This window comes from Ursus arctos, unplaced genomic scaffold, assembly GCF_023065955.2.
Source record: "Ursus arctos isolate Adak ecotype North America unplaced genomic scaffold, UrsArc2.0 scaffold_16, whole genome shotgun sequence".
Lineage (NCBI taxonomy): Eukaryota > Metazoa > Chordata > Mammalia > Carnivora > Ursidae > Ursus > Ursus arctos.
The window spans coordinates 775,977-789,182 of record NW_026622830.1 but is presented as its reverse complement, the minus strand read 5'-3'; the positions used below and the strand labels follow the sequence as shown (position 1 = coordinate 789,182).

The following is a 13,206-nucleotide window of genomic DNA, read 5'->3' as shown; positions in this document are numbered from 1 at the left end:
TCTCACGTGGGGGCAACCATCCCTGTGACTCAGGAGCCCCAGGACCCACCACCCCCACCACCACCCAGCAGCTCTGGCTACTCACAGAAGCCCCTCAAATTTGGGGCAAATGCTCTCCCAAGGCACACCCTCATGTCAGCCACAGTCCCACCACAGCTGAAGACAGGGACCCTCGTGCTCTCCCCGCCCCCCCGGGCTCCGCAGGCCCGCACACGGCCCCCCACCGCCCACCACCTAGAGGCTCTGTCCAGGGAATGAGGACGGTGGGGGGATGGTCTCTGCCCCCAACACCTTAGGAGGGCCTCAGCTTCGACCAAACCCCAACCAGCTTTGCTTCCTTCAAAACTCCCAGCGCAGACGCAGGCCTAGCACGACCCAGGCCCCCCTCCCCCAAGGCCCAGACACCCGGGGAAAGTTCCCGCCCTCCTGGGGCCCGCCTCCCGAGTCCTGGAGCCTAAGGTGTGGCTAACTGTATTTAGTGAAAACTGAAACGGTCCCATGTGGCCAGTGGCTCCGGGACGGGACAGTGTACCCAGACAGCCTGACCAGAGCTGGGCGTCCTGGACGGGACAGTGTACCCGGAGAGCCTGACCAGAGCTGGGCATCCTGGACGGGACAGTGTACCCGGAGAGCCTGACCAGAGCTGGGCGTCCTGGACGGGACAGTGTACCCGGAGAGCCTGACCAGAGCAGGGCCGAGCTGGGCTGCCGGCACCCACGGGCTCCCTGAGCGCGGCCCCACAGGTTTGAGGGCGCGAGGACCCCAGCTCAGGCCCATCCCTCTGGGCTCCAGGCTGGCACCGGGGTTTTCCTGCCCACAGAAGCCCAGGGGAGCTTCCCCCGCTCTGAGAACAGCCGGCAGACAGCGGAGCCCTGGGAGGGGTGGGCAGGCAAGCCCCAGGGGCCTGGGGACCACGTGGGTGGAAGAGGCGCCCACGGACACTCACCAAGACCAGACCGAACAGACAGGCACTCAGACACAGCACGCTGCTGCCTTCGACGAGGAGGGACCCACACGGACAAGGGGGCGAAGCAGCTGGAGGACAGGAGTCTCCTCCAGGCACAGGGTGAGGGGCAGTGAGAAACGGGATGGGGCAAAGGGCAGGTCGGAGACACACCCAGAGCAGCACAGCCCGAGACCCCGCGGCCTGCCCCCGCCCCTGACGCTGACCCAGACTGCCGTGGTCTGACCACAGCACCGCCACCATGGGTCCTGCTGCACCAAAGGACCCCAACACAGCTGGGGCGCAGGCCCACCACGAGCCAGGACCCGGAGGCGGCCTCCCGGCAGCCGAGGAAGTATCCCTGTGCCCACCCCTGCCACCTGCCCAGACCGGTTAGCGTCAGCGGGATCCTGGCGTGCAGGTGGCAGGCAGTGGCCTGGCCACTACCGCCCACCACCACGTGGCCGGGGGGGGGAGCCTAGGGGACCCCCATTAGCACTTCCCAGAACAGGGTCCCCTTGCCCGGCAGCCCTGGGACAGGCCCACCCCCTCATGGGCCCCAGCGGCAGAACAATTTTCTGTGTCCCTACTGTGCACTGGCTGCTGAAAAGGGGGTCCGTGGGTGCCCCGGGTGAGGGACAGAAATGCCGCCCTCCCTCACCCAGCTGACAAACGTGCATTCCAGGGCCTCAGCCCAGGGTCCGCCAGGAGGAGGGCCGGGCCAGGCTGGTCCTTGGGGAAGCCACTGGGTCACGGGCAGGCAGGGACACATGGACACACGGGGAGGAGACAGAGGAGCAGTGTGCGGAAAGCAGGGAGAGGGGAGCCACGGAACGTACCGGAGAGCCCGGAGAGGGCTCCCATGTGTCCTCACCTTGAGTCCTGCTTTCAGGGTCAGCCACCTCCTCCCCAAAGACAGACGGACGTGAAAGGGGCCCAAGAAGGGCAGTGACAAGATTAAAGGCACTTGGGGGGGCAGGCAAGAGTGTCCAAATTGGGGGGAGGGCAGGAGAGAGAGAGAGAGAGAGAGGCTGAGACGAGGGTGGTGGGGAGGGCAAAGAGAAGCCGCATCAGGCCGGGGGGCCTCAGGTGGGCGGGGCAGAGCCGTGGGCCCGCCTCCCCTGGGCTCAGGGTGCGGAAGCACCAGGGGGCCTGAGGAAGCAGGGGGCAGCCCCGTGGTCCCCCACACGCCAGACCGAGCTCGGCACGCATTTCCCACTCCACCCTGGAGACGAGCACAGAGCTCTCTATGCGGGAAAAGCAGCCCGGGCCCGTGGCAGCTCTCCGAGCTGCTGTGAGGGCTTCGTCCCCGTGCTCCTCCGGCTGGCTCGGGGCAAAAGTGAGGCCACTGTTTCAATTCCAGACACAGGCTGTCAGCCCCCTTTGGGGCACTCGGGGGACCGAGGAGGGTTGGGCTCAGCCTAACTGCAGCCCCACAAGCTGAGCGGACGGCCAAGTCGCCTATGGTCCAGAAGGGCAGTCACGGAGGGCAGCAGGAGTCTGGCCTGGGGTCGGGGGACTAGACTCACGCAGCAGCGTGTGGACAGGGTGCTGGGGGACCCCGGGCTCAGAGGACTCAGCACAGAGATACACACGCAGGCTGGGGTCCCTCAGACTTGAAAGTCACGGAACAGTTGGGAGATCCCCTTGAATACAGGGAAACAGCAGACGGCTGTCCGCCCTTCTCCGCCCGCGGAGGTGGCCCCGGGCAGTCCCTGCACGGCCGTCTCTGGTCTGCCTGAAGCTGACAACACCGGCAGAGGCTGGGCTAGCAGACGCTCACAGAACTGGGGGACCCGTCTCCGCCAAAGAGGCGGGACACCGGGCTTGAGCGTCTGGGCCTGACCGGAGTGGGGTGCTCACAGAGGGCCCCGGGGCGGGGTGGGGCGGGGGGGGGGCGGGGGGAGCTGCCCCTCGGCTGCCCCACCCTGCAGCAGTGAGGCAAGGGTGCTGAGCACAGGCAAAGCGATTGCAGGGCCCACAGCGCAGCCGGCGGGGTCCAGACACACAGTTCCACACGTGGGCACGCACAGGGCCCCCGATGACACGCAGTGCACAGACACGGAGGGACCAGCACCGCTCACGGCCACACGCCCGGGGCAGCAGGGGGCAAGCGGGCACTGACCTTGGAGAGGGCTCCGGCTGAGGCTCCTTCCTTTAAACAGAAGCGACAAGACTGTTAGCAGCTGGCGCTGGGCGGACCCCACCCCACGTAGGGCCCAGTGGATCCTCCGCAGCACCCCACGGTCCACGGCCCCACCCAGCCCCCACGAGGCCCAAGGAGACAGGTCCTGCAGGAAAGAGGGAATTCTGGAAGTGGTCACGGCCCCAGGTTTTAATGAGAATCACCGACATTAACTAAGTTTCACAGAGGAAGTGGGTGCAGACGGAAGCACTAGACAAGTCCGGCTTCCACAATCAGCGTTCTGGGCGGACGGCCGCTCCGTTTCTCTTCCCACTGTCGGCTTCACGGCTCACTGGCCCCGTGTGGTTTTCCCACAGACAGTGAATGGCCACAGCCCTGGGCCCGCGCTCTGCCCATCCTGCCCGTGGCTTGATGGCGCCTACCGGTGATGTTCACCGTGAACATGGATAGAAGGGTGGTGGCTGGGACTGTGCTCGGCGGGTCCCTGGGACCACGGCAGGGGACCCCGAGAGGGCTCTTCGGGGCACGTCCGAAACCTTTGCAGAGCACGTGGTGCACTGATGGCGCTGGTGGAGCACCATGTGACCAAGGCAGCGAGAGGGTGTTCCTAGATTTCCTTCTTGGGGCTGGGGTCCCTGAGGACCGGCCCCCAACCTCCTGGGCTCCCCATTCCATGCGGTCCAGGGACACAGTGTACAAAGGCCTCCATGGGAACCCCAGCCCTGTGATGCCCCATCCCGCAGCCGCCCTGAGCTCAGCCACCAAGAGCTGCCCTGGGGCGCCCTCGGCCCAGCCCAGGGGCTCACATCGCATCCCTGTGTGTCTCCTGGGACCACAGATCCTGTGGCTTCAAACAATGGGAATTTCTCTCTCGGTCCAGAGGCCAGAAGTCAGAGATCCAGGTGTCGGTCGGCAGCACCCCCTCCCTGCCCCGTGCTAGAGGGTTGGGACGCCCTGCCTCCCCCAGGCCCTGGGGCCCCCGACGCTCCTGAGCTTCCGGCCACGTCCTTCTGGTCTCTGCTTCCTTGTCACGTGGCTTCTCTTCTGCGTCTGTCTTTTCAGGACAGGCGTCTCTGGATCTAGGGTGGCCCTAATCCAGGACAACCTCAACTCAACTTCCTTAACTACATCTGCCAACCCCCTTCCCCCAGATCAGGTCCCACTCACGGTTCCAGCACATGGACATATCTTTCAGGGGACACCATTCAACTCACTACAGCCTGCCCCCTTACACCCCAACACTCCAAAGTCTCAACCCATGACAGCATCAGCCCTAGGGCCAAATCGCAACGAAAGCTCAGCGGCTCAGAGAGTCCGGAATCCCAGCGTCCGGGTCATCTGAACCGGGTGTGAGTGAGACTCTGGGTGTGATCCTTCCTGGGGTAAAAGTCCTCCCCAGCTGGGGACCTGTCACCTCTAGAAAACCAGTGATCTGTCCCCAAAATGCAATAGGACAGACACACCATCCGAACAGGGAGAAGGTGGAAGGAGTAAAGTTCACCAGCACCCAAAGTCTGAGACCCAGCGGGAAACCCCACTCGGTGACAAACGCCTCAGTCCCCCCGGGGCTGCGGGACCCAGGCCCGGCCTCGGCATGCCCGCGGCCAGAGCCGCTCCCCCTCGCCCGCAGGCCCCCTGTGTTGGTGGTTGGGCAGCTCCGTCAGCCTGTTTCCTGCCTGCAGGCTCCCAGACCTCCCCACCTAGCGGCACATGGCCTGTCTCTGTCCCTGCCGGCCAGGGAATTCTGCTGGAATAAAATTCCTAAGACCCTGCGGGGACCCGTACAGGCCCCCATACGTGCCCCCAAGGACTGACGCCCCAGGGACAGACGCCGTTTTGCAGACAAATCTCTCCCGGGTGACCCATTTCTGCTCCCCTGTGCTGAGAGGGCTGCTTAGCCCCACCGGCCACACACAGGGAAGCTCTCCCGCCAAGGCTGTCCAGCCACGCCCATGGCCCCCCTTCCAGAGCAAGCGCTCCCCCCTCCCCCGGTGCATCCCTCACGTAGTGTCCCTGCAGCCTGGGCCAGCCACGGCCCTAAGTCTTCAAGGGCCGGCTTCTCTCTGCTCAGTTCCTTCATTCCAGCTTCTCCGCCCGTTTTCTACAAGCAGGAGGAGAAACCAGACCGCGTGCTCCGCGCCGGCTTGGAGCTGAGCACGTCCATGTTCTGCCTTCCACCCCATGCTGGCCCGAGGTTCCCGCTCACTGTCTGCCCGTCTGACAGGGTGGCCGTGTTCCCCCGGGCGCCCTGCGTCTGCCAGCATGCTGGGCCCTGAGGAGACACTCCCACCGTGCTCCCCGGCCCGGAGCACTCAGTTCCGCACTGCGGGACCGCCACGGCAGCACCTCAGTCCCAGTACCAACACCTGCACCCATTGGCCCACGCCTCGAGAGCCAAGGCCCACACAGCTTCCAGCACAGGAAGCTACGCTGGAGGCCCGAAGTCCAGCATCAAGGCCGGGAAGGGCTGAGCCCTGGGCTCGGGGTCTCTCCTGCCTCCCCAGCTCCTGGAGGCCCCGCAAGTCCTGGGCTTGTGGCCACATCACTCCCATCTCTGCCTCCCTTCTTGTGGCCATCTTTGCTGTCTCTTACACGGACACTTATCATTGGATTTAGGGCCCATGCGAATCCAGAAGGATCCTGCGTTGGGATCCTTTACTTAGTAACATCTGCAAAGACTTTCCAAATGAGGTTTTGTTTGCAGGATGCAGGGCATGGACCTGCCTCGGGGGGAGAGGCAGGGGCCACCACTCACCCACCCCAGCAGCTCCGCCCCACAGACAGCTCTACAGAGGCGGCAAGCCGCTGGGGGCAGCCCTCAGCATGGGGGCCCAGGTGGCCGGCCCTCTGTCCACTCTCCTGCTGGGCAAGCCCTCGTCCCCCGCACACCTGGCTCTGTGCCCCCCTCGCTCCAGACACAGATGTTACAATTACAACAGAACCAGCAGGTGCCATAGCTGGGAAGCCCTCCCAACGCTCCGCCCGCCATGCCCACCCCCCAAACCAGCCACCCTCTGGGGATGGGCGTCGGCAGAAGTGGAAAACCACCAAGATCACCAGACCCCGGGGCATCCTGTAGCTGCCCGCCCCTCACCAAGGACCCCCCAGGACTGAGCACTGGCCCAGGAGCCCCTCTGCTGACCTGAAGGTGAGCCCGGATTTACTCTTGAGGTTCCGGAGAAGCTCCAGCTGGTTCAGGGGTGGGATCAGTCTGTGGCGAGAAGAGACACGGTGAGCTCCTGCCTGCCAGGGCCTGGGGGACCTGCACCCCAGCTCCCACCAGCATCCACGTCACACATGGGGGCCTGCGGTGGCAATGCTGGGGGCCTGGGTGTGGCCTGTCCCAGGCAGAGCGAGGGGAGAGCTCCCTGGCAACCGTGGCCCTGGGGGGCCATGTGCACCCTCTGGACTGTGCCTCTGGTGGGGGCCGTGCCCCTGGAAGTGGGCAGCGAACAGCGTGCACAGCACAGGGGCAGGAATGCCCCCAGGCTCTCCATGGAGAGCACGGAGGGGGTCCAGAAGGTACCGGATGATAGATGGCAGGGACCTTCTACCCTCCCCTCTCCCTTTCCAATCCCTGAACACCCCCAAGGGGCAGTACAGCTGCAAACAGCACCCCTCTCTGCAAAGTCACGCCCTCTGCCAAAGTCAGGGCAGGGGCCAGGGTCCTAGAAAAGGGCTTTGCTGGGCAGAGAGAGGCCCACTCTGGGTGTCTGGTGAGCTGCCTGGGCAGCTGGAGGAAAAGCCCCTGGATTCTTGGCAAGCTGGCCCAGCTCTGCTCCACAGCCCCTCCTCCCAGACCAGGTCACGCCCACCCAGGACAACCTCATGTCCAACGCCCCGCCTGCAGGCCGGGCATCCATCCACGGTGACCCCTGGGCAGCTCCAGCCAGAACTTCCATGGAAGCCGAGAGGGTAATTAAGTCCTCACTTTGACACCAAGGCAGGGGACCTGTAAACCCTGAGAGGTTCCTGGGGGAACCCCGGCCACCCCACCTCCAGCCACAGGACCAGGGCCTCACAGGGGGACTCCAGTCCACTCCCAACATCTGGGGCAAGTTCTGTCCCTCACCCACCCTCTGCCCGACTCAGGGTCTCACTACTTTCTGCCCTCAGACACTCATCTCATCCTGAGCAAACGCCCCTTGTCCTACTCAACCACAGGCCCTGGTTCCTCCTTCCTGACGCAGCCCCCACCTGGCTGACACCCCCATCACGCTCCGTGACCCCCCATCACACTCTGTGATTTCCCCATCCCACTCGGTGACACCCCACTCTGCTCTGTGACACCTTCACCCCACTGTGACACTCTCATCTATTCTGTGACACCCCCACTCCGTTGTGACACCCCCCACTCTGCCCTGTGACACCCCCACCCCGCTGTGACACCCCCACTCCGTTGTGACACCCCCCACTCTGCCCTGTGACACCCCCACTCCGCTGTGACACCCCCACTCCGCTCTGTGACCCCCCATCAAGCCCTCAGCTTTGGAATCCCAAGCACTCCTTTGAAACCAGGCTCACAGACCCCCACCCAGCCTCAGCCTCTACCCTTCCTGACCCTGGGGACCTCTGACCCGCCCAAGCCTGTGGGGGGCCTGGTGGAGCCTCTACTCGGTGGGCGAGGGGGCAGCACCACTGCCCTGCACCTCTCCGCCTCCTCCTCTCCCTGCCCGCAGGCCTGGCTGGAGCCCACCCTGCCTTTGCGGGCGTCACTCCGCTCCCCAATGCCACCACGGTTGGAGGATAGGGCCCCCCCAAGTCCAGGGCACTGACAGCCAGCCTCCTAGTCCCTGGCTTTACTCCAGCCCCTCCACACCCCTCCCTGTCCGGCCTCCTGATGCCAGTGGGCCCCCAGGGGTCCTGCCCTCAGTCACGGTCTGGGCCAGCTCAGCTCCCTCTGCAGCCTCAGCAGAGCTCTTCCCTCCCCCTGCCCCTCCTCCTCCTCCAGGGCCAGCCCAGTCCTAGTGGGTCAAGACTAAGCGGGAGGTGTGGGCAGTCAGGTTGACCCAGGCCACGAGCAGAGGCCCCAGGGCTGGACACAGGGACAAAACTGGCCTCCCCACTCCCCCTCAACCACCCCCCATGGACCTGCAGCAGAGACCCGGGACAGCACCCCCTGTTCAGGCCACACACACACACACACACACACACGTCCAAGTTCAGGGACACACAGACAGGACGTCATGCCTCAGACACACAGCAGCAGGGAACGGAGCACGGACGGGCAGGGCCACGGCAGGGGCGCGCACGCACCACACATGACGGCCCCCGTCACTTTGAGGGTGGTCGTGGAGGACTAGGGAGCAGCGTGCCGACAGCAGTAGGGGACATGTCAGGGGCATCCCAGGAAAGAGCAGTGGCTGGCCAGGGGTCAGCCAGCCTCGAGGGGACAGCTCTAGTCACCCAGGTCAGGGTGGGGAGGGGGTGGTCCACAGACTCTGGAGCCTGGGACTGGCTGGAGAAGACAGACCAAAGGAGGATATGAGGAACCTCAAGCAGGGCACCCCCACCTGTCCGGGCAGCCTGGAGCACAGGAGCCCAGGGTCGGCACAGGGGAGGACACTGCCCCCGCTCGCCTTCTCTGAGCGAGACCTCTGGGGTATGCAGCCAGTAAAAGGCAGGGGCTGGGGTGGAGAGGCCCGTGGGGCTCAGCACCTTCCTCCCTTCTGGGAACGGAAGGTTAGCGGTCTAACACAGTTCCCACGCAGGGCACCACAGGCCAAGAGTTTCTGCCCGGGGACCCCTGGCTCAGTCTGCACGGGGAGAGGGTGGACCCTCACTCTGCAGGCCTGTGTGCAGATGGGCCCGTCCAACACAGTCGCACCCATCCCTCAGGAAAGGGTCTACAGACGAGCTGCGCTGTGCGCGGGATGGGATTTCCTGTAGCGGCTCAGCACCCCACTCTGGGCAAGTGACCCCCTTTCCTCCCTGCAGCAGGAGTGAGAGCTCCTCGCCCCCCCAGCCCGTCCCGTGGGGACACAGCGATCGGGGACAGCACACAGGGACCACAGGCCCTTGGTCCTCCCAGGTCCAGAGAGGGACAGCCCAAGCAGCACCAGAGGTGAGCTGCCTGCCGGGAACAGGGTGCCCCCCCAAGCTGGGGTGGAGGAAACCCCCATCCCCACCAGCTCTGTGCCCTGCACCACAGGGCCTGCGGGCGGGGACAGAGGTGCAGGGGAGGGACGTGGCTACTGAGACAAGGCAAGAAGCAGGACAAGGAACAGAAGACAAGGTAAGACAGACGGATCCAGCCCGAGAAAGCAGCTGACAGGGGCGGGGGCGGGGGCGGTCAGAGAGGGAGCCGGGCTCCAGGCAGGGGCCACGGGGAGAGCAGGGCAGTGCCTGCGCCCAGCGTGGGGAACACAGGCTGGGCACGGGTGCGGGGTGCTGGCCGGCAGCCTGCTCTGCAGACGGGGGGCCGGAGGGCTCCGGGGCAGCCCTGTACCAGCCCCAGACAGAGAACAGCCACACCACACACGCCGTCCGTCCCATGCATCTCCTACCTGGACGCCCCGTAGCTTTGAGCTTGCGAGCTTTCAAGGGTTTGCACACACACACAAAGGGAAAAGAACGGAAATTTTAAAAGAACGGGATAAGAAAAAGAAAATGAACCAAATGGTCAAGGAAAGTGGGGGAAACAACAGAACAAAGAAAATTAGCACGAGGGTCCGCCCTGCTCAGGCCCGAGGGCGGGAGCACGGCGCTGGGAAAGCGAGAGCCTTCGGGGTGCCCAGGGAACGTGTGCCCCAAGTGGGGTATCCGGAAAGTGCCCGAAGGGAAGGGTGCTGGGGGGGCGTCGCATCCCCTGCCCAGGTTGACAGGCTCTACAGAGGAAAGGCAGGAGCCAGGTGGGGACGGCTCCAGCCTGCCTGGCCATCGCTGACTTGGGGACCCTCAGGGGGACGCTGGCCCAGCCTCCAGCCCCACCCACACTGGCCGCCCAGCCTACCCTCAGGCGAGGGCCCCTGGGTGGAAACCTCTAAGGGCAGGTAAGGGACATCCTTGGGCAGGGAAGCCCCAGGGCTCAGCTTCACCCCCCAGGTGAGGGCAGGCCAGCAGAGTGGTGTCCACCCTGAGGGTTCCCAGCCCCTCTCACCTCAGACCTTTTTCTAAGCCAGAGCCTGGCACAGACATACTCTGGGGGTGGCCACACTCTCGCTCTGGGCTGCCACCTGCCCTTGAGGAAAGGTGGGAAGCTGCCTGCTGGTGACCCCTTGGCTTCTGGGGCCACTGGCTCTGCCTCCACCAACTGCCCCCAGCGAGAGCCTCCCCGCCCTCCCTTCCCACCGTAGGGCACCTGCGGGCTGTCTGTGTGCTCCGTGCTGGGGGGCTGCAGGGCCCCCCTGGCCCTGGAGCCTCGATGTGGCCCTTCCCCCACACGGGGACCCTCTCCTCGCTGAAAGACAGAGGGTTAAGGTTACCCTTTCAACGCTCTGGGGCCGGCCCTGCCAGGGCTCGGCACGGGGCTGCGGGCCGCCGGAAGCAGCCGGCATTTACCTCCACGAGCTCTCGGGAGGGCCTGTCTTCGCAATGCTCACAACACAATGCGACCGACAGCAAGGAAGCTAAGCAAAGGGGTGGATGGAGGTGAGAAATAAGAGCCACGAGCTATAAAACAAAGAACAAAATTAATGCTGCGAAATAAATCACACGACTCCTTGAAAAGTACACACATTGTTTAAAAAAAAGAAAAATCAATGAAAATCATGAACAACAAAAAATGGGGCTTCAGAACGAACAGAAAATGAAACCCAGGCGAAGCAGTGCACGCAGGGTCCGGCGGCGGCGGGTACCTGTACATGGGCACGGTCACCGTGCGCTCGTAATACTGCCACGTGGAGTGCAGGTCCGTGCGGGACAGGTTGGTGGCATAGAACCTCCAGGCCGACTGCAGAGGGGAAGCGGCAAGGGTCAGACGCCTCCCTGAGGGCCCCGCCCCTGCACGTGCCCCCAGGCCCAGCCCCCCGCCAGCCTCAGGTTACCCTCTGCGGGACGGACACCCGCCGCAGCAGCCAACCTGCGCGGGGCCTTTCCTGACCCACCTTACCTGCCGCTGGCGGATGTGACCTGTCCTGGCGGTCACTCCTGCCCCCCCAGCCCTCAGGGGTACGTCAGGTGGGGTCACACGAGTGACCCCGGGAGCCGGGGCCAGGGGGCAGAGCCAGGGACAGGCGCTCCGCTCCTCCCTGGGGTGCCCCGCTCCTCTGGGGGCACTTCGCTCCTCCACGGGGGGCTTCGTTCCTCCCTGCGGTACCCCGCTCCTCCCTGGGACCGCCGCAGGGCGCTCAGTGAGGGAAGGAGCCTGAGCTTGCACTCGGCTGCTTCTCCTCGTGGTGGTGGAACACACACAGGGACTGCGCCATTTCAAAGCGTGCGACTGGGGGGCAACAGGTGCACTGACGCCCCGCCCCCCAGCCCGCAGTGCCCACCTGCGTCCCGCCCACTGCACTGGACGTCCGCCCTCCGCACGACCACAGGACACCGGGCCTTTGGAGACCGGCTTGTATCACGGCCTTTGCAGGACCAGTTGGTTCTTTTTCATGACCGAATAATGTTCCATTGTACGGAAACCCCGCCTTTTGTTCACGCACAGGATGCGCGGGGAGTCCCCCCCCCCACCGTAAATAGCGCCGCTGCGATCGTGGAAAGGTTTTGGTGGAACATCTGTTGTCAGTTCTTTGGGGTCTGGAGTGAGGGGGTAGCCGGTCCGCAGCTAATGCGAACCCCGAGGGACCACCCCACCGTCCTCACGCCCCGCCGCCAGGCACCGGGGCTCCAACGTCTCCGCACCTCCCTAGTTCTTTCCTACATTCTCATCTCCGCTGCCCCAGCCGGTGTGGGGACAGCTCGTTATGGTTCAGGTTTGCATTTCCCTGATGACAAATGACGGGGAGCAGTTCTCACGTGCTCACTGGCCTCCCAATGTCTCCTTCCGAGAAATGTCTACTCAAATTCATTTCTGAACTGGCTTGTTTGGGGGCGCCTGGGTGGCTCGGTCCTGAAGCGTCTGCCTTCGGCTCAGGGCGTGATCCCGGCGTTATGGGATCGAGCCCCACGTCAGGCTCCTCCGCTGGGAGCCTGCTTCTTCCTCTCCCACTCCCCCTGCTTGTGTTCCCTCTCTCGCTGGCTGTCTCCCTCTCTGTCAAATAAAGAAAATCTTTAAAAAAATAAATAAAATAAAATAAAATAAAAATAAACTGGTTTATTCGTCTTTTTGTTCCTGAGTTGTGGGAGTTCCATGTTCCGGACACTAGACTCTTACCGGAACCAGGATGTGCGACTATCTCCTCCCACTCTGCGGGTTAGCTTTTCACTCTCTTTATAGCATCTCTTGAAGCACAAAACTTGTTAATTTTGATAAAGTTCCATGTGTTTATTTTCTCTCTTGCTTGTGCTTTAGGCATCTATCTAAAACACCAACCATGGAAATTTACACCTGTTTTCTTCTAAGAATTTTATAGCTTTGGCTCTTACAGGTTTTTGACCCATTTTGAGTTAATTCTGTGTAAGAGTCAAACTTGATTCTTTTAAAATTGGGTATTCGGTAGTCCCAACACCGTTTGTGGGAGAGACGACTCTTTCCCGTTTGATGTTTGCGACGTCATAGCTTGAGACATGTTTCATGGCCCCAAATATGGTCCATCCTGGGGGGTGTCCCCTGTGCTCCGGGCAGGACACGCTGGGTTGTCCCGGGGATGTCTGCAGTCCAGCTGGCTCCTGGACCCAGGTCCTCCGCTTCCCAGGCTATTCCATACAGGACGAAACTGGGGCATCCACGTCTCCAGCTCTTATCCTACAGATGCCGGTTTTGCCCTGTAATTCTGTCAGTTTTTGCTGCACGTACTTTGGGGCTCTGAGTTAGTGTGGACATGGTTACCACTGTTCTGTCAACGAGTCCCGACCTTCTTTGTCTCCCATCACAGGGTCGGACTCAGTCTAGACCGTGGCCCTCTGGAGGCCATGGTCCCCAGGGAATAGCTTCCTCCTGTCTTGTACTTGGCACCTGTCACTGTCCTGGGGTCTGGGGTGAGTCTCCAGCAGACAGCAGACAGCTGAGTAGATTTTAAATCTATTCTTCCCCCTCTGCCTTTCGATTCAGAGTTCAATCCATGTT

General features: G+C 63.2%; 1 protein-coding gene across 5 annotated transcripts in view; it reads right to left on the bottom strand.

The window, feature by feature from the left end:
- KCNQ2 (potassium voltage-gated channel subfamily Q member 2) overlaps positions 1–13,206 on the bottom strand; it is a 48,924-nt gene that overhangs the window by 12,227 nt on the left and 23,491 nt on the right. For 4 of the 5 annotated variants that reach the window (XM_044385630.3, XM_044385629.3, XM_044385631.3 and 1 more), the window contains exons 8-11: positions 10,886–10,980; positions 9,596–9,625; positions 6,232–6,300; positions 3,069–3,098 (exon numbers count right to left, since the gene is read on the bottom strand). In XM_044385630.3, coding sequence (XP_044241565.1) covers positions 3,069–3,098; positions 6,232–6,300; positions 9,596–9,625; positions 10,886–10,980 — 224 coding nt within the window. The remainder of the gene's footprint in view (positions 1–3,068; positions 3,099–6,231; positions 6,301–9,595; positions 9,626–10,885; positions 10,981–13,206) is intronic. The other variant, XM_044385632.3, reaches the window with a different exon arrangement.